Below are 26,679 nucleotides of genomic sequence, written 5' to 3' on the forward strand. Positions count from 1 at the left end.
CCCTCCCTCCCTAGTTTGCTGCAAATGCAACTTAAAAGTATTATAGGAAGGAAGAGTCAGAAGGTATGCAAACTTCCTCTTTCAATTCATACAAGAATGTATATTTTCTACCTCACAGACCTTATGTTTTTCATCTTGGAGTATGATTCTATAAACATAATCTCAAAATCTTATAACTCATATATGTTGCCATTTCCAATTTGATTCTTTTTTCTCTAGGTCACTTGGTATTCTTGACTTTATGAAAAAAAGAAATGACTCCAAGGTGACAGAATTTGTTCTTCTGGGCCTATCATCCTCCTGGGAGCTACAGCTGTTTCTCTTCCTAATATTTTTGTTATTTTATGTGACTGTTGTTCTTGGAAACCTTCTGATAATGGTGACAGTGCGAGCTGATGCCCGCCTGCTCCAATCTCCTATGTACTATTTTTTGGGCCATCTGTCCTTCATTGATCTATGCCTGAGCTGTGTTACTGTGCCTAAGATGTTAGGAGATTTTCTACAGCAAAGGAAGATCATCTCTTTTTCAGGATGCTTGGCCCAGATCTACTTCTTGCACTTTCTGGGAGCCAGTGAGATGTTTCTGCTGACAGTCATGGCCTATGATAGGTACGTTGCCATATGTAATCCTTTGCACTACCTGACAGTCATGAACCGCCAGCTGTGCTTTCAGTTGGTTTTTGCCTGTTGGTGTGGGGGATTCATCCACTCTATCACACAGGTCGCGCTGGTGATCCAGCTGCCCTTCTGTGGCCCCAATGAACTGGACAACTTCTACTGTGATGTCCCACAGGTCATCAAGCTACCGTGCATGGACACATATGTAGTAGAGGTGCTGATGGTCTCTAACAGTGGTCTGCTATCTCTCATTTGTTTCTTGGTCTTGCTATTCTCTTATGCCATCATCTTGATCACCCTCAGAACTCACTTCTGCCAAGGCCAGAGCAAGGCACTCTCTACCTGTGCTTCCCACCTAACAGTGGTCAGCCTGATCTTTGTGCCATGTGTTTTCATCTACCTGAGGCCTTTCTGCAGCTTCTCTGTGGATAAAGTGTTCTCCGTCTTTTACACAGTGATCACTCCAATGTTGAACCCTCTCATCTACACACTCAGAAATGCTGAAATGAAAACGGCCATGAGGAAGCTAAGAAAAAAAGCATGTGGCATCCTTCTGCCATATTAAAGGATGAACAGGAAGAGGTGATTTAGATAGCATAACTTTCTTGGGACATCCTTAACTCATCTTATACATGAGTATATGCATGAAACCAATTCCATGACTTTGGCATAAAAACCAGCATCAAAATTTTAATGCATTGCTGCTGATTGCTATTGAGGCATGGTGACTTTGTTGGGTGTTAAATATTAAGAAGGGGAGTTTATTGGCCCAGAAATTGAATAGTAGGTTCAAGAGGACACCTTGAAAGATCAACACTTCTACCCTTTGTCTCTAACAAGTCTTCTTTGATTTATGTCATTTCACTTTTAAATTCTCTTCAAATGAAAGAAGGTATCCTATCTCCTTTTTTGTATTCCTCATCTGGGTGTAACAACTCCCATGCCAGGAGGTTCCTTCTGATGTCCATCAGAGTCTCTTCTGAAGCAGTGTAAGTCCCTTTTGTCCTGTCTCCAAGAAAGCCTGAAAACAACACTAACCACCCTACCTATTAAAGTTTACCTAGGGACTGCGTTATATATTGTGCCAAATTTTAGAAATGCACTTGAGTTCAGTATAGGTAAGTGAGCATGCTCTTTGTGAAGTTTACATGTGAAGGCAAGAAAGCCTGGGAGTGCCAGGTGTTGGAAACTCCCAGTTTTCTTCCCTGAAGGCTTCTCTAGAAGAGATATCCTATTCTCCTAGAATTTCTTTAAGTGGAGTTACAGCAGGGGATAAGTGTATAAGCTGGCTCTTCAACTGGTTGTTATATTTAAGAGCTCTGACCTGTAAAGGGAGAGGAAAAAAAAAAAGAAAACTGTAGTTTAAAGTACTCATAGTTAATACCTTTAAGTCTCAAAGATAAATATAGAAGTAGGTAATATTTTACAAATGAGCTGGGATTTCTTTTTTTTTTAATGATTTATTTATTTTACATAGAGGAAGAGAGAGAGAGAGAGAATCTCAGGCAAACTCCTTGTCTAGTGTGGAGTCCAATGAAGCATTCAACCCCACAACCCTGAGATCATGACATCAACTCAAGTCAAGAGTTTGGTAGTCAATCCACTGAGCCATCTAGAGGTCCTGAACTCAGATTTCTTAAGTGACTTTCACAAGATCACTCAAAAGAAGTATGATCACACAAGAAATACAGGAATTTTAGATAATTAATATTGAACTAATATTTTTCTTTCCAGAAAGTCTTTGTCTCAATTAGAGGACTAATTACATATTTTCTACTTTATCTACAGATCTCTAGATTTAGGAGATCACTAAAAAGATACACAAAAGCATTTATATTTAAGGTTATCTATTTCTGACATTAGGATCTTTGAACCTTCTTATGTCTATGGAAATGTATTAATTCTGTTCACTAAACAATAATATAACGATGGGCTTTTAGCAATATTTTTATATTTGCTCACTTATTTCCTAGTCAGTTGTGATGGAAAGGCTTTTAAAATTACTTATCTGGAAAACATAACTCAAGAAAAGAACATCTTAAACTCCACCAAATAATAGGATTGCTAGGCAAATTGCAATACCTGTGCTCATGTAAGAGCTTGGATGATTTCTTACTAAGATAAGTGGGAAGGGGTAGGCATCCCTGTGTGCATCACACTTTCCTAACCATCCCTGGTATGGATCACATTCTCCTCTTTCACTCCACAGCATTTCTATTGAAGTCTTTTGCCTATAGAAGGAGAGAGGACACTGTCAGCCAGAGAGTAGCTGTATGAGTTGATTTAAGTGGTACTGTGTAGTCAGCAAGGCACATTGCAGGGACCTGAAACTCCAAACTTTCTTTATATATTAGTAGGCCATAACATCCTTTTTTCTAATGTCCCTCTTTCATAGCAAAATTTAGAGTCTTGGGATATCATTTGATTTGTCCTGTTGATATCTGGGATTGGTAGCATTATATCCAGAAAAACAAGAATTATGTATATTCCCTTTGGCATTTTCAATCTTACTTAATCAATTATCTATTAAAATTCTCTTTATTAATAAGCTGCTAACATTTCTGTTTGTCAGACTGTACATGAATGCTATTCATCTCCAGAGTTCCCTTCTCTAAAGCCATGAGACCATTTCCAGGGCTTGCCTGAGCTTTTCCTTTGGTGCTATTCTCCTGAGGGCAATGCCTACACTGGTATGGGAACTTTTAGGCTGAGAGCACTGTGTGTAAACTGAGTGGACAAGTCCATTTTCTTTTCTTTTTTTAATATTTATTTATTTTTTCATTTATTTATTTTCAGCATAACAGTATCATTATTTTTTCACCACACCCAGTGCTCCATGCAATCCGTGCCCTCTATAATACCCACCACCTGGTACCCTGACCTCCCACCCTCCCGCCACTTCAAACCCCTCAGATTGTTTTTCAGAGTCCATAGTCTCTCATGATTCACCTCCCCTTCCAATTTACCCCAACTCCCTTCTCCTCTCTAACACCCCTTGTCCTCCATGATATTTGTTATGCTCCTCAAATAAGTGAAACCATAAGAGAATTGACTCTCTCTGTTAGACTTATTTCACTCAGCATAATCTCTTCCAGTCCCGTCCATGTTCTACAAAAGTTGGGTATTCATCCTTTCTGATGGAGGCATAATACTCCATAGTGTATATGGACCACATCTTCCTTATCCATTCATCCGTTGAAAGGCATCTTGGTTCTTTCCATAGTTTGGCGACCGTGGCCATTGCTGCTATAAACATTGGGGAACTGATGGCCCTTCTTTTCACAACATCTGTATCTTTGGGGTAAATATCCAGGAGTGCAATTGCAGGGTCATAGGGAAGTTCTATTTTTAATTTCTTGAGGAATCTCCACACTGTTCTCCGAAGAGGCTGCACCAACTTGCATTCCCACCAGCAGTGTAAGAGGGTTCCCCTTTCTCCACATCCTCTCCAACACATGTTGTTTCCTGTTTTGTTAATTTTGGCCATTCTAACTGGTGTAAGGTGATATCTCAATGTGGTTTTAATTTGAATCTCCCTGAGGGCTAGTGATGATGAACATCACCAAGACAGCATGGTACTAGCATAAAAACAGACACATAGATCAGTGGAACAGAGTAGACAGCCCAGATATGGTCAATTAATCTTCGACAAAACAGGAAAAAATATACAGTGGAAAAAAGTCAGTCTCTTCAATAAATGGTGCTGGGAAAACTGGACAGCTATATGTAGAAGAATGAAACTCGACCATTCTCTTACACTGTACACAAAGATAAACTCAAAATGGATAAAATACCTCAAAGTGAGACAGGAATCCATCAGACTCCTAGAGGAGAACATAGGCAGTAATCTCTTCGATATCAGCCACAGCAACTTCTTTCAAGATATGTCTCCAAAGGCAAAGGAAACAAAAGCGAAAATAAACTTTTGGGACTTCATCAAAATCAAAAGCTTCTGCACAGCAAAGGAAACAGTCAAAAAAACAAAGAGGCAACCCATGGAATGGGAGAAGATATTTGCAAATGACAGTACAGACAAAAGGTTGATATCCAGGATCTATAATGAACTCCTCAAACTCAACACACACAAAACAGACAATCATATCAAAAATGGGCAGAAGATATGAACAGACACTTCTCCAGTCAAGACATACAAATGGCTATCAGACACATGAAAAAATGTTCATTTTATTTTTTTAGTGTTCCAAGATTCATTGTTTATGCACCACACCCCATGCTCCATGCAATACGTGCCCTCCTTAATACTGAAATGAAATAAAATAAAATAAAATAAAATGAAAAAAAAAAAACCACCAGGCCCTCCCAACATCCAACCCCCCCCCAAAACCCTCAGTTTGTTCCTCAGAGTCCACAGTCTCTCATGGTTCATATCCCCCTCTAATTTCCCCCCAACTCACTTCTCTCCTTCACCCAATGTCTTCTGCATTATTCTTTATGTTCCACAAGTAATGAAACCATATAATAATTGACTCTCTCTGCTTGACTTATTTCACTCAGCATAATCTCCTTCAGTGCCATCCATGTTGATACAAAAGTTGGGTATTTATCCTTTCCGATGGAGGCATAATACTCCATTGTATATATGGACCATATCTTCTTTATCCATTTGTTGGTTGAAGGGCATCTTGGCTCTTTCAACAGCTTGGTGACTGTGGCCATTGCTGCTATGAACATTAGGGTACAGATGGCCCTTCTTTTCACTACATCTCTATCTTTGGGGTAAATACCCCGTAGTGCAATTGCAGGGTCATAGGGTAGCTCTATTTTTAGTTTCTTAATGAATCTCCACACTGTTTTCCAAAGTGACTGCACCAACTTGCATTCCCACCAACAGTGTAAGAGGGTTCCCATTTCTCCTCATCCTCTCTGACATTTGTTTACTGTCTTGTTAATTTTGGCAAGATTTTATTTCTTTTAACTCCATAGTATTTCATTGTATATATATATACCACATCTTCTTTATCCATTCATCTGTCAATGGACATCTAGGTTCTTTCCATAGTTTGGCTATTGTGAACATTGCTGCTGTAAACATTCAGATGCATGTGCCCCTTTGGATCACTACATTTGTATCTTTAGAGTAAATACCCAGTAGTGTGATTCCTGGGTCATAGGATAGCTCTATCTTCAACTTTCTAAGGAACCTCCATACTATTTTCCTGAGTAGCTATTCTCTGCTGGCAGTCCTACTGACAGTGTAGAAGGGTTCCTGTTTCTCCTCATCCTCGCCAGCATCTCTTGTTTCCTGACTTGTTAATTTTAGCTGTTCTGATTGATGTGAGGTGGTATCTCATTGTGGTTCTGATTTGTATTTCCCTGATACCAAGTGATGTTGAACATTTTTTCATGTGTCTTTTGGCCATTTGTATGTCTTCTTTGGAGGAATGTCAGTTCATGTCTTCTGCCCATTTCTCTTTTTCTTTTTTAAAAGATTTTATTTATTTACTTGACAGATATCACAAGTAGGCAGAGAGGCAGTCAGAGAGAGATGGGGAAGCAGGTTCCCTGCTGAGCAGAGAGCCTGATGTGGGGATCATGACCCAAGTAAAGGCAGAGGCTTTATCCCATTGGCCACCCAGGAGCCCCTCTTCTGCCAATTTCTTGATTGGATTATTCTTTGAGTGTCGAGCTTGGTAAATTCTTTATAGATTTTGGATACTAGCCCTTTATCTAATCTGTAATATGCAAATATTTTCTCCCATTCTGTCTGTTGTCTTTTGATTTTGTTGACAGTTTCCTTTGTTATGTAGAAACTTTTAATCTTGATGAATTCCCAATGGTTCATTTTTGCTTTTGTGTCTCTTCCCTTTGTAGACAGGTCAAGCAAGAAATTACTGTGGCTGAGGTTGGAGAGATTGTTACTTGTGTTCTTCTCTAGGATTTTGATGAATACCTGTCTCACCTTTAGATCATTCATTCATTTTGACTTTATCTTTCTATATGCTGTAAGAAAATGATCCAGTTTCATTTTTTTCTGCATGTGGCTGTCCAGTTTTCCCAAAACCATTTGTTGAAGAGACTTGTCTTTTCCCCAATGTATATTCTTTCCTGCTTTGTCGAAGATAAGTTGTCCATAGCATTGAAAGTATATTTCTGGGTCTCTATTCTGTTCCATTGATCTATGTGTTTGTTTTTGTGCCATACCATACTGTCTTCATGATTATAGCTTTGTAATATAGCTTGAAGTCTGGCACTGTTATTCCCTCAGTTTGGTTTTCTTTCTCAACATTCCTCTGGCTATTTGATGTCTTTTCTTGTTTCATACACATTTTAGGATTATTTGTTCCAGCTCTGTGAAAAATGTCAATGGTATTTTACTAGGGATTGCATCAAATGTGTAGATTGCTCTGGGTAGCATAGACATTTTAATGATATTTATTCTCCCAATACATGAACATGGAATGTTTTTCCATTTCTTTGTGTCTTCCTCTATTTCTTTCAAAGGTGATCTATAGTTTTTAGAGTACAGATCCCTTACCTCTTTGGTTAGGTTTATTCCTAGGTATCTTATGGCTTTTGGTGCAATTGTAAATAGCATCAGTTCCTTAATTTCTCTTTCTTCTGTCCTGTTGTTAGTGTGTAGAAATGCAACTGACTTCTGTACATTAATTTTACATCCTGCCACATTGCTCAGTTGCTGTATGAATGCTAACAATTTTGAGGTGGAGTCTTTTGGGTTTTCCATATAAAGTATCATGTCGTCTGGGAAGAGTGAGAGTTTGACTTATTTGCTAATTTAAATTTTTATTTCTTTTTATTTTATCTTTTATTTCTTTTTTTGTTATCTGATTACTGGGGCTAGGACTTCTAGTATATGTTGAACAGTGATGAGTGTGGGTATCCCTGTCATGTTCCTGATAGAGAAAAAGGTCTCAGCTTTTCCCCATTGAGAATGATATTTGCTGTGGGCTTTTCCTAGATGGATTTTATGATATTGAGATATGTTCCCTCTCTCCCTACACTGTGAAGAGTTTTATTCAGGAAAGAATGCTGTACTTTGTCAATGCTTTTTCAGCATCTATTAAGAAGATCGTATGGTTCTTGTCTATTCTTTTATTTGTGTAGTGTATCTCTTTGATTGATTTGCAAATATTGAAACACATTTGAGTTCCAGGAATAAATCCCACTTGGTCGTGGTGGATAAGCCTTTTAATGTACCATTAGATCCTATTGGCTATTATCTTGGTGAGAATTTTTGTATTCATATTCATCAGGGATATTGGTCTGTAATTCTACTTTTTGATAGGGTCCTTGTCTAGTTTGGGGATCAAGGTAATGTTGGCCTCATAGAACAAGTCTAGAAGTTTTCCTTCACTTTTATTTTTTGAAACAACTTCAATAGAGTAGGTATTAATTCCTCTTCAAATATTCAGTAGAATTCCTCCTGGGAAGCCATTTGGCCCTGGACTCTTTTTTGGGGGAGGTTTTTTATTACTGCTTCAATTTTCTTGTTGGTTATTGTTCTGTTCAGATTTTCTCTTTCTTCCTGTTTCAGTTTTGGTAGTTTTTTAAAAAGATTTTATTTATTTATTTGAAAGAGAGAGAGTGAATGAGAGAGAGCATGAGTAGGGGAAGAGGGAGAAGCAAACTCCCCTGCTGAGCAGGGAACCTGATGTGGGGCTCTATCCCAGGGCCCTGGGATCCTAACCTGAGTCAAAGGTAGTTGCTTAACTGATTGAGCTACTCAGGCATCCCACAGTTTTGGTAGTTTATAAGTTTCCAGGAATGCATGAATTTCTTCCAGATTGCCTAACTTGTTGGCATATAATTGCTCATAATATGTTCTTAAAGCTGTTTGTATTTCCTTGGTGTTGGTATTGATCTGTTTTCTTTCGTTCATGACTTTGTTCATTTGGGTCCTTTCTCTTTCTCTATGATAAATCTGGTGAGGAGTTTATTGATCTTATTAATTTTTTCAAAGAACCAGCTTTTTTTTTTTTTTTTCATTGACCTGTTCTACCGTTCTTCTGATTTCCATTTCATTGTTTTCTGCTCTAGTCTTATTATTTTTCATCTCCTGCTTGGTTTAGGTTCTATTTGCTGTTTTTTTTTTTTTTTTCAGCTCCTCTAGGTATAAGGTTAGCTTGTGTATTTGAGATTTTACTAATTTTTGAGAAAGGCTTGTATTGGTATATACTCCCTCTTGGGACCACCTTTGTTGTATCCCAAGTTTTTGAACAGTTGTGTATTCATTTTCCTTTGTTTCCATGAATTTTTTTTTAGATTTTATTTATTTATTTGATAGAGATCACAAGTAGGCAGAGAGGCAGGCAGAGAGAAAGGGGGAAACAGGCTCCCTGCTGAGCAGAGAGCCTGATGTGGGGCTCGATCCCAGTACCCTGAGATCATGACCTGAGCCAAAGGCAGAGGCTTTAACCCACTGAGCCACCCAGGTGCCCCTCCATGAATTTTTTTTAAATGTTTCTTTAATTTCCTGGTTGACCCATTCATTCTTTAGTAGGATGCTCTTTAACCCCTGAGTGTTTGAGTTCCTTTCAAATTTCCTCTTGTGATTGATTTCAAATATCAAAACATTGTGGTTTGAAAACATGGAGGGAATAAGCCCAACATTTGGGTATTGGTTGAAAGCCATTATGTGACCTATTTTGGAGAAAGTTCCATGTGCATTCAAGAAGAATGTGTTGCATGGAGCACTGGGTGTGGTGAAAAAATAATGATACTGTTATGCTGAAAATAAATAAATTAAAAAAAAAGAAGAATGTGTATTCTGCTGCTTTAAAATGGAATGTTCTGTATAAATCTGTGAAGTCCATCTGGTCCAGTGTATCATTCAAAACCCTTGTTTCCTTGTTGATCTCCTTCAATGATCTGTCCCTTGCTGTGAGTGGGGTGTTGATGTCCTCTGCTATTAGGTATTATTATAAATCTATTTCTTTAATTTGGTTATTAATTGGTTGATTTAATTAGCTGCTCCCAAATTAGGAGCATAAATATTCACAATTGTTAGGTCTTCTTGTTAAGTAGACACTTTCAATGTGATATAGGGTCCCCTTCATCTTTTCCTACAGTCTTTGGTTTAAAATGTGATTTTTCTGCTAGAAGGATTGCAATCCCAGCTTTTACTTAGGGTCCATTGGCATGATAAATTGTTCTCTACCACCTCACTTTCAGGCTGAAGGTGTCTTTAGGTATAAAATGACTCTCTTCTCTACACTATATGGATGGATCTTGTTTTTCTATCCAATCTGATATTCTGTATCTTTTGATTGGAGCATTTAGCCCATTTACATTCAGAGTAACTATTGGAAGATATGAATTCAGGACCATTGTATTACTTATAAAGTCCCTGTTTCTGTAGATTGTCTCTGTTTCTTTCTTGTCTGTGTTACTCTTGGGCTCTCTCTTTGTTTATAGGATCCCCTTAATATTTCCTCCAGGGTTGGCTTGGTGGTCAACTACTCTCTCAGTTTCTGTCTGTTCTGGAAGCTCTTTATCTCTAATTCCACGCTGAATGACAACCATGTTGGATAAAGCACTCTAGGCTGCATTTTTTTCTTTTCTCAGTTAGTACCCTGAATATTATCATACCACAATTTTCTGGTCTGCCAATTCTCTATGGATAGGTTTGATGCAGTCTAATCTTCCTACCCCTGTAGGTTAGGAACCTCTTGTCTTGAGGTGCTTTCAGGATTTTCTCTTTATCTCTGAATTTTTCAAACTTCACTATTATATGTTAGGGTATTTTTTGGGGGGTGGGGAGAGGTCTTCTCTACCTCTTGGACATGAATGCCTATTTCATGCCCCAGATTAGGGAGGTTCTGAGCTATGATTTGCTCAATTATACCTTCTGGCCTTTTCTTTCTTTCTTCCTTTTTGGGCACCACAATAATTCTGATATTGTTTTATTTTATGGTATTGCTGATTGCTTGGTGCCTCCCCTCATGGTCTATTAGTTGTATTTCTCTCTTTTCATCATCTTCCTTACTTTCCATCAACTTGTCTTCTGTGTCATTTACTCTGTGTTCTGCTCATTTACCCGAGTTGTTACAGCATCCGATTAGGTTGTATCTCAGAACACTTTTTAATTTTGGCCTGATTAAATATAATTTCTGCACTAAGAGATTCTCTGTTGTCTTTTATCAATTGTCTTCTTTTTATTTTATTTATTGTTTTTTATCACTCTATTATCTTGCCTTTTTTTTCAATCCCAGCTAGTAACTTTATAATTGTTATCCTGAATTCCATCTCTGACATCTTATTTATATCCATATCAATTAGATCTGTGGCAGAGAGTTTTAGCTCTGTTTCTTTATTTTGTTGTGAATCTCTCCTTCTAGTGATTTTGTTGCAGAGTAGAATGGATGAATGAGTGAGCACTATCAAAAATATCAACCATTACCCAAGCAAAGTACACACTGAACATATCTGAAGAGATCAGAAACCAGAAAAGAAAAAAAAAGAGAAAAAGAAAAAGAAAAAAACCAAACAAACAATCAATGAACAAAGAACAAGAGAAAAAAAAAAGGGGGAGGTGTTGCAAGAGAGAATAATCTCACAGGGTGGACAAACCAGGGTGATCCACTTTGGTCTTGAGTGTATTTTGGTCTCTCTGTTAGAAGACACTAAATCCCAAAATTGTAAAGAAAGCAAAACATTCATATATAAAAAAATAAAATTGAATAGAGTGAAAGGAACCAAAAATGAAGAATTTATCTATAAAATGTAAATGTAAAAGATGAAAGTCAAAATACTTAAAAACAAAAAGTTGGTAAAATAAGAAACAAGTTGAATAGGGCAAAAAGAAAAAAAAAAGAAATGGAAAATTTTAAACTGAAAGATAAACAAATCATGAAAGAAAACCTTGAATTCCAAATACTATTTTCTTCTAGCACTGGAGTTTTATGGTCTTGTGTGGTTGGTAAACTTGCTGTTCAATTGTTCTTCCAGTTGGTCTTCTGGGGGAGGTGCCTGCTGTGCTGATTCTCAGGAACCTTTGGGCAGAGATGCACCATCCTTTGCCAGGGGGCTGGGTTCAGTGTAAGCTGTTTGTTTGCTGCGTGTGGCTTTTGTTCCCTGAAGGCTTCCAGTGCCCCTTGAGAGAATCAAAATAAAAATGGCCATGCTTGGATTTCCAGCCCCAGAATCAAAAGATCATTGACCCATCTTCAATAAACCCTCAGGGATAAGTGGCCCTCACTTTTGTGTGTGCCAAACTCTGTAGACTCCTCCACGTGTGCACCCACACAATCCTCCCAGGGAAAGCAGAGGGCAGAGGGTCGCTCAGTTTCTGCACTTTACAGGGTCCCCAGGCACTGAGCTGTTTCCTGGTCATGTATGCATCCACTCTACCCCAACCCCCCACCCCAGAAGAAGGTGGAGGGTCCCTGCATTTCTGTCCTTCCCAGGATCCCAGTGCAGAAAGCAGTCAACTGACCCAGTCATGGCTTGAAATTTATGGTGAATCAAGCTGAGAGCCCTGTCCTGATCTCACTGACCACACCCAGTTTCCCTGTTCCAATGTTGGGAACTTTATCAGTTCAGGAACCTCTGTCTTTTCTGTGACTCTGGGGATCCTGAGACCACAGTGTCCCACCTAGAAATCTACCCTATTTCCTGTTTCACCACCTGAGCACCTTTCAGGCAGGGATGTCTCTCACTAGAGCACATTTCTAATGGTTCTGATTTTGCCCTCTCTGGTGCCTTATCACTTTCTGGTAGCTGGCTTACTGAGGCCTTTCTCCCTACCATTGAGCTGATATATCCCCTCAGATTCATTTCTCCATACCTCCTATCTTGCAAAAAGGATTCCAGATATTCTTTTCTTACATCTCAGATTGAAATCATAGGTTTTCCGTCTGATTTGATAATTATCTAGCTAAATTCAAGAGACCAGATGAAATGAGGTCTCCTCCCTTTCACTATCTTGCCTCCCCTCCCATCTGAACTTTAGCAAATTTTAAAATGATTTTAACTGAAAACAGTTTAATAGTTTTATAAACTACTATACTTGGGCTGGTGGTGCAATATTGTGATACTGAGCATCATCCACCTTCCCTTGCACCAACTTCTCATGAATTGTGCAAAGCTGTAAAGATGGCCTGCATATTTTTAACTAGTAATTTACAAATTAGCCTTCAATATAGTTTTACAAGGTGTTCCTTAGTGGTAATTATACTTGCATTTTCTCTGCCTAACAATACCAATGCTACCTAATCACCTGTCTAGCCATTCCCTCAGGACTGTGGTGATACATAAAGACTGCTGGCAGACTCTCTCTCTTAGCATCCAGGAATATAGAAATAAAGTCTTACAGTCCAGTTCAGAAGCCATGGCATGGCTATAAGTTCATTAAATCTTCTGAGAGGAGAGAGAGGGAGGGAGAGGATCAATAACATAAGATCCCTTCTCAGGCTGTAGGTATAATCCTTTTGTAAAATTAGACACACACCTAAGAGAAGCATTTGTATACAGATTTCAATTTTTAGCATCAATATCTAGGTACAGAAACCTTTTCCATCTCAGAAAGTTTTATTGATCCAAGAAGATCTCAGATTGTCCAAATCCATGTTGTGGGACCAGACTCAAGAAGATACCCAGCGTAAGTTTCCCATTTGTAATGATAAGTTAATAACCAGGGGAAGAAGCAAGGGCAGTTTTCATTGTTTCAAATTATATTCAGGGATAAAAAGGAATCTTTAAGTTCTTCACCCACTTACAACATCTGTTCTAATAGTTATATTCAGTAATTTAGGAAACGGTTTACTATAATTTAAAGTGTATCAATATTATTTCAATTGGAATTTAGTTCTAGTTTGACACTAACAGTGCAGCCTAGATAATTGTTTCCTCCCTGCACTTCACTGCTTTCACCAATGGTTAGATGAATAAAATAAAGTCAAGGGATCAGTAAAGTTATTTTTCATCTATATAAGTATAGGATTTTACATAAAATGGTGCAGTCTAAGATGATTTGAGAAGGCCTTTTAAAGGCACTACTCTAAAATGAAAGATTTTATGTCAGGTATTAGGTTTTATTTGTCTTGTTATATTCACAGCAGAATACCAGACACAGAGAAAGTGCTCCATGAATATTTATCAGTTGAAAGGATAAATAAATATCGGTGCTGTGTGAAATGTAGAAGATGATATAGATGTTACCTTGAAAAGTCTACATTGTGTTACATTTACACATGTGCATATTTTTTTTAAGAGTTTACTTATTCAGATTATTGTTCCCTATTTCTCAGTTCCACAGGTACTTAGTAAGTTATTTCCTCAGTTGTGGACAGTTAGGAGAACAGGATATATTGGGACTTTAAATGTTTCTATAGGTAAAAGCTCAAAGGATTGACAGGTAATAAAATGATGTTATGTGACCAGAGACATGAAAACATGTACATGTGTCATCATAATGTCTCCATGAGGGATATTGAAGTCAAGGACACTATTGCACAAAGAGCTTGCTGTGGGAGGGAACTTTATGTTAGGAAGGAGATCCAGAGTTTTTATATTTTTTTTTTTTTTTTATTTTTTTGTCTTTTTTTTTTCTTATTTATTTATTTATTTATTTATTTATTTATTTTGATCTCTTTTCCTTGTAGATCACTCACAGAAGTGGAGCAGAACAGATAGCATAGAGGACAAGGGGAGATGGAGAGGAGAAGGGAGTTGAGGGAAATTGGAAGCGGGGGGTGAACCATGAGAGACTATGGACTCTGAAAAACAGTCTGAGGGTTTTGAAGGGGCGGGGGGGGTTGGGGGATCCAGGTGTTGGATATTGGAGAGGGCACGGATTTCATGGAGCACTGGGTGTGGTGCAAAAATAATGAATACTGTTACGCTGAAAAAATAAAAAATTAAAATAGTAAAAAAAAAAAAAAAAAAGAAATTAAAGACTAAATCTCTTCCCCAGAGGATTTCAGGGAACTGAAGTCTTGTTATTTGTTTGATTTGAAATAATTTAGGTGGGCTTAAATTTAAATAATTTAGGTGGGTGTGATGGACATTAAGGAGGGCACTTGTAATGAACACTGTGTTTTATATACAATTGATGAATTACTGAACTGCACCTCTGAAACTAATAATATACTATATGCTAATTAATTGATTAAACAAAAGGATATGGACTGTATTCTGATACTATTCCTGACACAGAACATATTTGAGAGGGTGAGTGTCAGCAGTAGAGACCATTTCTAAACACAGAGCACATGCAAATACGTATAAATGGGAATTAGGAGGTGAATATAGTAAGGAGTTTAACGTCCTAAAATGACTCCAATCCAGACTTTCTCCCTCTTTGTATTCAGCATGTTTTCTCATCACTAAGATGGGTAGAGGTAATTAAATATTCACTTACAGCATGCCATGTATATAAGTGCTTCATACGTGATACAGATCTAACCCATACAGCACTTATGTGGTGTATACTATTCTTATCCACTTTTAACCCTTGAGAAAACTGAGGTAAAGGGAAGTTAATTAACTTCCCTGAAGTCATAGTGTGAGCTAATAGGGGAACTTGAATTTGAATCTAGGAAAGCTGGGTTTCAGGCTTCTTCATAGCAACTACTCTCTACTACCTCCCATTCCCACTGTCCTCCTGCTGCAGCAGTCATCGTTCTTTTTGATTCCCAAAATCATTCCTGACAAATTCCAACTCCTCAAACTTAACCCACAAGATCATGACCTGATCTCCTCTTCCTTTTTAGCCTTACTTCCTGACACTTTCCTTCATGGATTCTGTGATGAATTGTATCAAACCTGTTGGCATTTCTCAGAGGGGATGCCATGATGATTTATACCCTTTTTATTCCTATATCCTAATCCACCAGACCTAGAACATCCTTTCTGCCCTGTCTTCTTTTCTGTGTCCTCACCCTGCAGTCCTATTCATCATCAGTTAACTCTTTCAAAATTCCACTCAGTGAAGACCTTCTTTGGAGAGGTGCCCCTGACTCTCCTCTGGAATGGTGATTGCTTACATGTGGGTCTCATTTATTTGGTTGTCACCAAAGTCACTGAAATAATGTCAAGATTAATGACCAGAATCACATCACTCATTGCATTCTCATTGTAAGTTTAAGCTAAGTTGGGCACAGAATCAATGTTGTGATGATCTTGCCAGCAGCAACTGTGGTCTCTGCCTATAAGAACTGTATATAGCTTTTCAGAAAAAAATCATGAGTAGCAGAAATGGTGCCTTGACTATTACAGAAAGTTTAAGACTTTCAAATGAGAGAGAAGATATACTGACTTTGATGCCCACAGCCTCAGCAATGTGCAAATTCATTAAGAAAATAAATTTTGGAGTTCCATTGCCTAGGTTCAGATACCAACTCTGCCAATTACCTTTCTCTGTGACCCTGGGCAAGTTATGCACTTTCTCCATGCTTCAGTGTCCTCATTTCTAAAGTGGGGATGATGATGATAGCCTACACTGTATGAATGTTATGAGAATTAAGTGAATTACTACCACTTAGAACAATGCTTGGAACGTAGTAAATGTAATATAAGTGTTTTCTATTATTACCTAAATGTTTTTTCAACCATTACGATTCTGTCAATTAGTTATGACTGAGCACAATTTAGCTTTGCTGATACAGTGTCAGAATGTTCAAAGATTTTTTAAAAAAGATTTTATTTATTTATTTGACAGAGAAAGAGTACAAGCAGGGAGAGAGACAGAGGCAGAGGGAGAAGCAAGCTCCCTGCTGCGTAGGGACCCCAGTGCAGGACTCAATCCCAGGACCCTGAGAGCATGACCTGAGCCAAAGGCAGTCGATTAACCAACTGAGTGACCCAGCTGCCCCAGAATGTTCAAACATTTTCATGGAATACATTCTCTAATCAAAGTACTTTGCAACATAAGATAGCATTTGATTATTTTTAATGAAATTATTTTTCATGAGAAGTTTATCCATCTACTTTTCCATCATCTATCATCTATTTATCATCTATCATTATCATCTGTTTACTTATCTTTCTACCCCTTTTTCATTTATTTAAGGGTATGTATTACGTGGGTTTTGGAATTAATGATGGCTCCATTCAAATACCAGTCTCTTCACTGACTGTTATACTGGATGATTTACCTAAAGTCTTAAAAATTTGGTGCTCTTTAAAATGGAGATAGAAATTACAATGTTGCTGTGAGTATAGAATGAGGGGACATATCCTAATAGTTTAGCACACAGTCCTGCAGATAGTAAAGTGCTTAGTAAAAGTTTACTAACAGTATTACTGCTGTTAAGAATATGTCTTCAAAGGAAATGGATTGATATTATAGTTTATTATCTCAGGAATATAATCATGGATGAATTTCAATATCTTTTATTTCTATTGTCTATAGACAATCTATATATTGACTATATAATTTTTATATAGTAGATGAATAGATCAAATTAAAATTTCTACTAACTAGAAAGATCACACTTCATAGATTCAAATTACAAAGTAAGCCACCTCACAAATACAAAAAGAAATTTACACAAATGATCTCATTCTATTTCATGGAGTAAAATGACTATATCTATCTATATCTATCTATCTATCTATCTATCTATCTATCTATCTATCATCTATCTATCTATCATCTATCTATATCGCTTCATGGAGTAAAATGACTATATCACCCATCTTTTATAAATGTGAAAACTGAGATTCAGAAAGAATAAATTGATTTACTTAAAGTAATCTAATAAGGATGCTAATCCAATAAGGTAAGGATGCTCAGTCTTAAATTACTCAGCTTCCACTATCCAGGCAGTAAAGAGATGTTCCTAACAAATATGGAAGATATCTAGTAATTTGCACTGCTTCAGAAAAGCCATTTTTATCCTGAGGAGCTTCTTTAGATCTTGTCTCATGATTTATCTCTTTCAGGAATTCTTCCCTGACAATTTTTACCCAATATTTGGTTCCGTATGCCTTCAGGATCCCCATATATACTTTATACTGTTGTATACTTTATATAATACCATATACATATATGGTATTAGGCACTTCTTTAATTATCATTTATAGCATTATCTGTATTGGAAATCTTATTCCTGATGCTTACCTATAATTACACAGAGAGGGCTTGTTCAAGGTAAAAGAACTGAATCTCAATAAGTTTTAAACTTCTCAACTCTTTAGAGAAACACAGGGAAAAGTATTTTTCTATATAGCTTGACCACTCAGATACTCCTTACTGGCAAACAAAATGGAATTTTCATATGCAGACCAAGGTTGAGGACTCAAACTCCCTCAATTTGACTTGCAAGTATGGGTTATTGGTGAGCAGAAGGCCCTTGTATCTGTTGTTTTTCATCACTAAAATGACTTAATTTTTAATTGTACTGAGATTTATAACTTAATTTAGAAATTAAAACAATCTTTCTCACTTGATAAAATAGAATGTTATTCTTCTAAGGCTGATCTGTGTACATTATATTAAAAAAAGATTCACCTAAAAAATTTGACATCACATCTCAGCATCTGACTTCTTACATTTATTATAACCCTCTGAAATTAACTTATCCATTTGATAATGAATTTAAAATTTTCCAACCCAAAGATAATTTCTGGAAAAATGAGAGAGAGAGAGAGAGAGAGAGACAGAGAGAGAAAGACAAGAGGGTGGATTATGGAACAACATTAAAAACAAATAAAAAACCCTCATGTTTTCTAGATTATTATTTGGGAGAAAGGAACTATAGGCTTAAGTAACAAGGTGAGTCAATAATGTGGTAAGAAAATTGATGGTGAAGAAAATACCCATTAACTATGTTCAAGAAATATGAAGAATTTCATCTACTATCTAGCCTCACTCAAATATTTTCATAAGACTCTTCCTGTTGGACTTTACCATGCTTACAGTGGTTTATGATATTTATTTATTTTTGCAGGGAACCAGAGCCACCAAACCAGTATCACTTGGGTCCCCACGGAAGTGGCTAACAATGTCACTGAGTTTATATTCCTAGGACTTTCCCAAGATCCTGGAATGCAACTGATGTTTTTTGCCTTATTCCTCCTCTTCTACACTGTGATCATGGTGGGAAATCTACTCATTCTGCTTACGGTCTTTTCTGATCGTCGGCTCCATACACCCATGTATTTCTTTCTCAGTAACCTGTCATTTGTGGACATTGCCTATTCCTCAGCCACAGCACCTAAGATGATTGCAGACTTTATTTCTGAGAAAAAGACCATTTCCTACTGGGGCTGTGTAACTCAGATGTTTACCTTCCACTTTTTTGGTTGTGCTGAGATTTTTGTCTTGACCGTTATGGCTTTTGACCGCTATGCTGCCATTTGCCAACCTCTCCGTTATACTACCATCATGAGTGCCAATGTTTGTATTGTGCTGGCATCACTGTCCTGGTTGGGAGCCCTGGGTCATTCATTTGTTCAGACCTTCCTGACCTTTCAGCTACCTTTCTGCAATAATCGGGTTATTGACCACTACTTTTGTGATGTCCACCCAGTCCTAAAACTTGCCTGTGCTGATACAACCCTGGTAAATATGTTGGTGATTGCCAACAGTGGTCTCATCTCTCTGGGGTGTTTCCTCATTCTTCTGGCCTCCTACACTGTTATTCTATTTAGTCTTCGCAAGCGGTCTTCAGAGAGCCGGCGCAAGGCTCTATCTACCTGTGGGTCTCATTTCACTGTAGTGACTTTCTTCTTTGTCCCTTGTATCTTTATTTATCTGCGTCCATCCACTACTTTCCCACTGGATAAGGCTGTGTCTGTGTTCTATACTACCATCACCCCAATGTTAAACCCACTCATCTACACTCTGAGGAATGAGGATGTAAAGAATGCCATGAAACGGATTTGGAGCCGCAAGGTCTCCTTGAAGGAAAAACAGAAAGGCTAGCTTATCAGAATGGCAGAATTGGAAAATTAGCTGATACCTTAAATGGTCTGTAATTTATTAATGATTTTAAGGAATAGGCTCTAAAATTCAACTATCTTGTAGCTTTCATTGAACAGGCAAAAATTTGAGACTATTTTCTTTTTCTGTCTTTAGGTGGGTTAAACTTAGACTTTTCCATATTGTTAAGGTTTATCTTTTCTTACTTTTATTTTTTTTCCTATTTTTTTTCATTTATTTATTTTCAGCATAACAGTATCATTATTTTTTCACCACACCCAGTGCTCCATGCAATCTGTGCCCTCTATAATACCCACCACCTGCAACCCCGACCTCTCACCCCCCTGCCACTTCAAACCACTCAGATTGTTTTTCAGTGTCCATAGTCTCTCATGATTCACCTCCCCTTCCACTTTACCCCAACCCCCTTCTCTGTAACTCCCCATGTCCTCCATGCTTTTTGTTATGTTCCACAAATAAGTGAAATCATAGGATAATTGACTCTCTCTGCTTGACTTATTTCACTCAGCATAATCTCTTCCAGTCCCGTCCATGTTGCTACAAAAGTAGGGTATTCATCCTTTCTGATGGAGGCATAATACTCCATAGTGTATATGGACCACATCTTCCTTATCCATTCATCTGTTGAAGGGCATCTTGTTTCTTTCCACAGTTCGGCGACCGTGGCCATTGCTGCTATAAACATTGGGGTACAGATGGCCCTTCTTTTAACTACATCTGTATCTTCAGGGTAAATCCCAAGGAGTGCAATTATAGGGTCATAGGGAAGCTCTATTTTTAATTTCTTGAGGAATCTCCACACTGTTCTCCAAAGAGGCTGCACCAACTTGCATTCCCACCAACAGTGTAAGAGAGTTCCCCTTTCTTCACATCCTCTCCAACACATTTTGTTTCCTGTCTTGCTAATTTTGGCCATTCTAACTGGTGTAAGGTGATATCTCAATGTAGTTTTAATTTGAGTCTCCCTGATGGCTAGTGATGATGAACATTTTTTCATGTGTCTGATAGTCATTTGTATGTCTTTATCGGAGAAGTGTCTGTCCATATCTTCTGCCCATTTTTTGATATGATTGTCTGTTTTGTGTGTGTTGAGTTTGAGGAGTTCTTTATAGATCCTGGATATCAATCTTTTGTCTGTACTGTCATTTGCAAATATCTTCTCCCATTCCGTGAGTTGCCTCTTTGTTTTTTTGAATGTTTCCTTTGCTGTGCAGAAGCTTTTGATTTTGATGAAGTCTCAAAAGTTCATCTTTGCTTTTGTTTCCTTTTCCTTTGGAGACATACCTTGAAAGAAGTTGCTGTGGCCGATATCGAAGGGATTGCTGCCTAGGTTCTCCTCTAGGATTCTGATGGATTCCTGTCTCATGTTGAGGTCTTTTATCCATTTTGAGTTTATCTGTGTGTATGGTGTAAGAGAATGGTCGAGTTTTATTCTTCTACATATAGCTGTCCAGTTTTCCCAGCACCATTTATTGAAGAGACTGTCTTTTTTCCACTGTATATTTTTTCCTGTTTTGTCGAAGATTATTTGACCATAGAGTTGAGGGTCCATATCTGGGCTGTCTACTCTGTTCCACTGGTCTATGTGTCTGTTTTTATACCAGTACCATGCTGTCTTGGTAATCACAGCTTTGTAGTTTGGCTTGAAATCAGGTAACATGATGCCCCCAGTTTTATTTTTGTTTTTCAACATTTCCTTAGCGATTTGGGGTCTCTTCTGATTCCATACAAATTTTAGGATTATTTGCCCCAGCTCTTTGAAGAATACCGGTGGAATTTTGATCGGAATGGCATTAAAAGTATAGATTGCTCTACGCAGTATAGACATTTTAACAATGTTTATTCTTCCAATCCAAGAGCATGGAATGGTCTTCCATCTTTTTGTGTCTTCTTCAATTTCTTTCATGAGTGTTCTGTAGTTCCTTGAGTACAGATCCTTTCCCTCTTTGGTTAGGTTTATTCCCAGGTATCTTATGGTTCTTGGTGCTATAGTAAATGGAATCGATTCTCTAATTTCCCTTTCTGTGTTTTCATTGTTAGTGTATAAGAAAGCCACTGATTTCTGTACATTGACTTTTATTCTGCCACATTGCTGAATTGCTGTATGAGTTCTAGTAGTTTGGGGGTGGAGTCTTTTGGGTTTTCCACATAAAGAATCATATCATCTGCAAAGAGAGAGAGTTTGACTTCTTCATTATCAATTTGGATACCTTTTATTTCCCTTTGTTGTCTGATTGCTGTTGCTAGGACTTCTAAAACTATGTTGAAAAAGAGTGGTGAGAGTGGTCATCCTTGTCTTGTTCCTGATCTCAATGGGAAGGCTGCAAGCTTTTTCCCATTGAGGATGATATTTGCTGTGGGTCTTTCATAGATAGATTTGATGAAGTTCAGGAATGTTCCCTCTATCCCTATACTTTGAAACGTTTTAATCAGGAACGGATGCTGGATTTTGTCAAATGCTTTTTCTGCATCAATTGAGAGGACCATGTGGTTCTTCTCTCTTCTCTTATTAATTTGTTCTATCAACTGATTGATTTGTGAATGTTGAACCATCCTTGTAGCCCAGGGATGAATCCCACCTGGTCATGGTGGATAATCTTTTTAATGTGCTGTTGGATCCTGTTTGCTAGGATCTTGCTGAGAATCTTAGCACCCATATTCATCAGTGATATTGGTCTGAAATTCTCCTTTTTGGTGGGGTCTTTGCCTGGTTTGGGGATCAGGGTAATGCTGGCTTCATAGAAAGAGTCAGGAAGTTTCTTCTTTGAAACAGCTTCAGGAGAATAGGTGTTATTTCTTCTTTGAAAGTTTGGTATAATTCTCCGGGGAATCCATCAGGTCCTTGGCTCTTGTTTTTTGGGAGGTTTTTGATCACCGCTTCAATCTCGTTACTAGATATTGGTCTATTCAGGTTGTCAATTTCTTCTTGATTTAATTTTGGGAGTTTACAGTTTTCCAGGAATGCATCCATTTCATCTAGGTTGCTTAGCTTATTGGCATATAACTGTTGATAATATCTTCTGATGATTGTTTCTACTTCCTTGGTGTTCGTTGTGATCTCTCCCTTTGCATTCATAATTTCATGTATTTGAGCTTTCTCTCTTTTCTTTTGGATTAGTGTCTCCAGTGGTTTATTGATCTTATTGATTCTTTCAAAAAACCAGCTTCTAGTTTCATTGATATGTTCTACTACATCTCTGGTTTTTACCTCATTGATCTCAGCTCTAATCTTGATGATTTCCCTTCTTATGTGTGGAGTTGGTCTGATTTGTTGTTGATTCTCCAGTTCTTTAAGGTGTAGAGACAGCTGCTGTGTTCTGGATTTTTCAATTTTTTTGAGGGAGGCTTGGATAGCTATGTATTTTCCCCTTAGGACTGCCTTTGCTGTATCCCATAGGTTTGGGACCAAAGTGTCTTCATTGTCATTGGTTTCCATGAATTGTTTCAGTTCTTCCTTGATCTCCTGGTTGATCCAAGCATTCTTAAGCAAGGTGGTCTTTAGCTTCCAGGTGTTTGAGTTCCTTCTGAACTTTTCCTTGTGATTGAGCTCCAGTTTCAAAGCATTGTGATCTGAGAATGTGCAGGGAATAATGTCAGTCTTTTTGTATCAGTTGAGTCCTGATTTGTGACTTATTTGTGGTCTATTCTGGAGAAAGTTTCATGTGCACTTGAGAAGAATGAGTATTCTGTTGTTTTAGGGTGGAATATTCTGTATATATCTATGAGGTCCATCTGTTCCAATGTGTCATTCAATGCTCTTGTTTCTTTATTGATTTTCTGCTTCGATGATCTGTCTATTTCTGAGAGAAGTGTGTTAAGATCTCCTATGATTAGTGTATTCATATCAGTATGACTCTTTATCTTGATTAACAGTTTTCTTATGTAATTGGCTGCTCCCATATTGGGGGCATAGATATTTACAATTGTTAGATCATCTTGGTGGGTAGTCCCTTTAAGAATGATGTAGTGTCATTCTGGATCTCTGACTACAGTCTTTCATTTAAAATATAATTTGTCTGATATGAAAATTGCTACCCCAGCCTTTTTTTGAGGCCCATTGGCATGAAAGATGCTTCTCCATCCCTTCACTTTCAGTCTGGGTGTATCTTTAGGTTCAAAATGGGTCTCTTGTAGACAACATATGGATGGGTCCTGTTGTTTTATCCAGTCTGCAACCCTGTGCCATTTTATGGGCGCATTTAAGCCATTCACATTGAGGGTGATTATTGATAGATACGTTTTTATTGACATTGTGTTACCTTTGAAGTCTTTCTTTCTGTAGATTGTCTCTATATTTCTGTTCAATGCTATTCTTGGACTTTTTCCTCCTTTAAAGAAGCCCCCTTAATATTTCCTGCAGTATCGGCTTGGTGGTTGCATAGTCTTTTAAGCTTTGCCGGTCCTGGAAACTCTTTATCTCTCCAACCATTTTGAATGTCAGTCTTGCTGGATAAAGTATTTTTGGCTGCATGTTCTTCTCATTCAGTGCCCTGAATATATCTTGCCAGCCCTTTCTGGCTTGCCAGGTCTCTGTGGACAGGTCTGAAGTTATTTTGATGGGCTTGCCTCTGTACGTAAGGATCTTCTTTGTCCTAGCTACTTTCAAGAGGTTCTGCCTTCAATTATAATTCTTCATTCTTACTATTAGGTGTCTTGAGGACTTTCGAGAATCTGTAATCTTGCTGGGAAACCTTTCGGCCTCTAGTTCATAAATGCTGGTTCCATTCACGAGATTTGGAAAATTTTCATGAAGAAGTTGTTCCACTATATCTGCTAGACTTCTTTCTTTCTCCTCCCCTTCAGGGATTCCAATAATTCTGACATTGGAACGTTTCATGGCATCATTTATTTCCCTGATTCTGTTTTCGTGGCTTTTAAGCTGTGTTTGTTCCAGGCTTCCTCCTGATCCTTTCTCTCTATCTGTTTGTCCTCCAGATCACTAATTCTATCTTCTGTCTCAGTTACTCTAGCGTTGAGAGAATTTAGATTAGATTGGAACTCATTGAGAGCATTGTGAAGCTCATCCTTGGTAGCTTTCAGCTCTTCCCTAATATTGAAAACATGATCTCTGGTCATTTTCAGTTCGGCCCTAATCAATTCCGTTTGGTCACCCATGGCTTTCTCCAACCTAGCTATTGCTTGGATAATTGTTAGCCTGAATTCTCTTTCCCACATATTGTCTATGTTGATAGCCATTAGCTCTGTTGCAGAAGGTCCATCCTCTGTATTTTTCTTTTGTTGGGCATTCCTCCTCCTAGTCATTTTGGTGAGAGATGGCTGAATGTGTGTAGCTGGATATGTTGACTGCGGTGCAGTCAAAGTGCACCCTGAAATGCTTCTGAGCAATCAGGGTTCCCCACCCAAATGAGTGGAAAAAGAAAAGGAAAAGAAAAAAAAGAGAAAGGGAGAGAGACAGGAAAGAAAGGTGAGATAAAAGAGAAGGTTTATCCCCAGTGGGCCCCAGGGTAAGATTTATGAAGTATACAAACAGACACAGACAAACAAAAAGACTGATAAAAGTATATGACAAGAGAAAAATATATATATATATATTTGCATATATATATATATGCATATAAAGGAAGAACCTCGTCAAAAAGAACCCTGAGTGTAAGATTTATATACTATCAGGACAAACCCAAACACAAAAACTACCAGAAATACTGGTAGAAGAAAAAAGATGGGAGAGTGGTTGTAAATTCTCAGTGTGGGTGAGGAAGGTTGTTTTGATTCTTCCTGGATGTATCTTGATATCTTTGTTAAAGGACTCAACTTCCCTAAGATAAGGGGGGATTAGGAATTGGTTTACCTATAGGGGTGGCATTGATTGGGGAAAGGGGATTACCTTGAAGTTTAACTCTATATGAATATTAGAAAATAAAAATTAAAAAAAGGAATAAACTAAACTAAAATTAAAAAAAAAGAAATTTAAAAAATAGAAATGCAAAAGGAAAACACAGGTGTATGTATCAAAAAGTTCAGGTTAGAAGGTTATTATGGAATTTGATGTACTGGACATCTCACTGTGACGGTAAATAGGTTAAAAAATTATAATAATAAAAAATTAACTATATAAAAAAATGAGCCAGAATAGTGGGATTGAATTAATAATAAAAATTGTCCTATGAAGTAGTGGTGGTTGTTCTCTTGTCGTCTTTTTTTTTTTTTTTTTTTTTTTCCTTTCCGGGTTGGTTTTCTGGGGGAGGGGCCTGCCACGTGGGTTTTCAGTCCCTGACGTTCTCTCAGCTAAGTCCTGGCATCCCCCTCAAGGGGGTGGGCTCTGAGGAAACTGTTTTTTTCAGGCTTTTGTTCTCTGGAGGTTTTTATATTTGTTCACTTTTGTTTTTCTCTCTCGCCTTGACCTCCTTTGATGGTTTTTGTAGGTTTAGAGGAAAGCAAACTGCACCCTGACCTCCCTCTCAGAGAGAAGCGTCAGTCTGGCTGCAGAGCCCATATAAATCCCCCCTTGGCTGCTGGCAGAGCAGGTTCCCAGTCACGCGCGGTCCCTGAGGACTCAGGATTTTTTGCTTGTACCCAAAACCACAGCAGTGGCAGCTCTCTGGGCAGCTCCAGACTGCCAAAGAAGTTCCAAGCAGCGATCACACACTGAGATTTTCCCGCTGGCCCAGGCTGGGAGTGCCTGGTCTTTCTGGTCAGAGAGCACCCGGCTGGCGTTTGTGTGCACCTCTCTCAGGGGAGGGCGCGGGGCACGACTCGGACTCTGATGGCACAGCAGGGCACTTGCCTGGGGACTGCCAAAAGGCTGTGCTTCTGTTGGCTGGCGAGGCTCCCAGCCCCTCACGGGGAGCCGGGCGCCATGCACTCTCAGGCACGCGCTGGTGGTTCAGGGAGAGACCTGGTTTCTCTGCCGCACTCTCTCTGGCTCTGTGCCAGGGGTGGCTGTCCTGGGATGGGGACTTAAGCCCGGACCCTAACACCCCAATTCCGCAATTCCCCCCCCCCCCCGTGATCCTTTGCTCTTTTTGAGTGCTTTCTACCAGACTCCCGAGTTAATGCTGGTCCCCAGGTGCAGGGCACTCTCGTATTGGGATATTACTTTCCAATGGGTCGCCTCTGGTGGCTCCCTCCCCCTTTTACTTATCTTCTGATATCAGTCCAACTTTCCCACTCTGCTTTACCTGCCCACTGGCGTCTTCTGCTCCAGTAGAGATCCAGACGTGTATAATTCTGATTTC

At 38.4% G+C, this 26,679-nt stretch overlaps 2 protein-coding genes across 2 annotated transcripts; both read left to right on the forward strand.

Annotated features, from left to right (window-relative positions):
* Window positions 1–241: 241 nt before the first annotated feature.
* Window positions 242–1,190, forward strand: LOC116589936 (olfactory receptor 4Q3-like). Its single transcript, XM_032341672.1, is given in 2 exon segments — window positions 242–1,150; window positions 1,152–1,190. Coding segments are annotated over 2 exon segments (948 nt in total).
* An 11,971-nt stretch (window positions 1,191–13,161) lies between these two features.
* Window positions 13,162–19,465, forward strand: LOC116590097 (olfactory receptor 4S2-like). The gene is made up of 2 exons (XM_032341759.1): window positions 13,162–13,195; window positions 18,489–19,465. Exons 1-2 carry the CDS (start codon window positions 13,162–13,164, stop codon window positions 19,463–19,465), a joined length of 1,011 nt encoding a protein of 336 aa, XP_032197650.1.
* The last annotated feature ends 7,214 nt before the right edge of the window (window positions 19,466–26,679 follow it).

This window comes from Mustela erminea, chromosome 5 (genome assembly GCF_009829155.1).
Source record: "Mustela erminea isolate mMusErm1 chromosome 5, mMusErm1.Pri, whole genome shotgun sequence".
Lineage (NCBI taxonomy): Eukaryota > Metazoa > Chordata > Mammalia > Carnivora > Mustelidae > Mustela > Mustela erminea.

Excerpts from the sequence above, each read along its gene's own strand:
- LOC116590097 (XM_032341759.1), top strand. The coding sequence starts at position 13,162 with ATGTTGTGGGACCAGACTCAAGAAGATACCCAGC. Across the intron at positions 13,196-18,488 it reads GACTCAAGAAGATACCCAGC|GGAACCAGAGCCACCAAACC; the intron begins GTAAGTTTCCCA and ends TTATTTTTGCAG.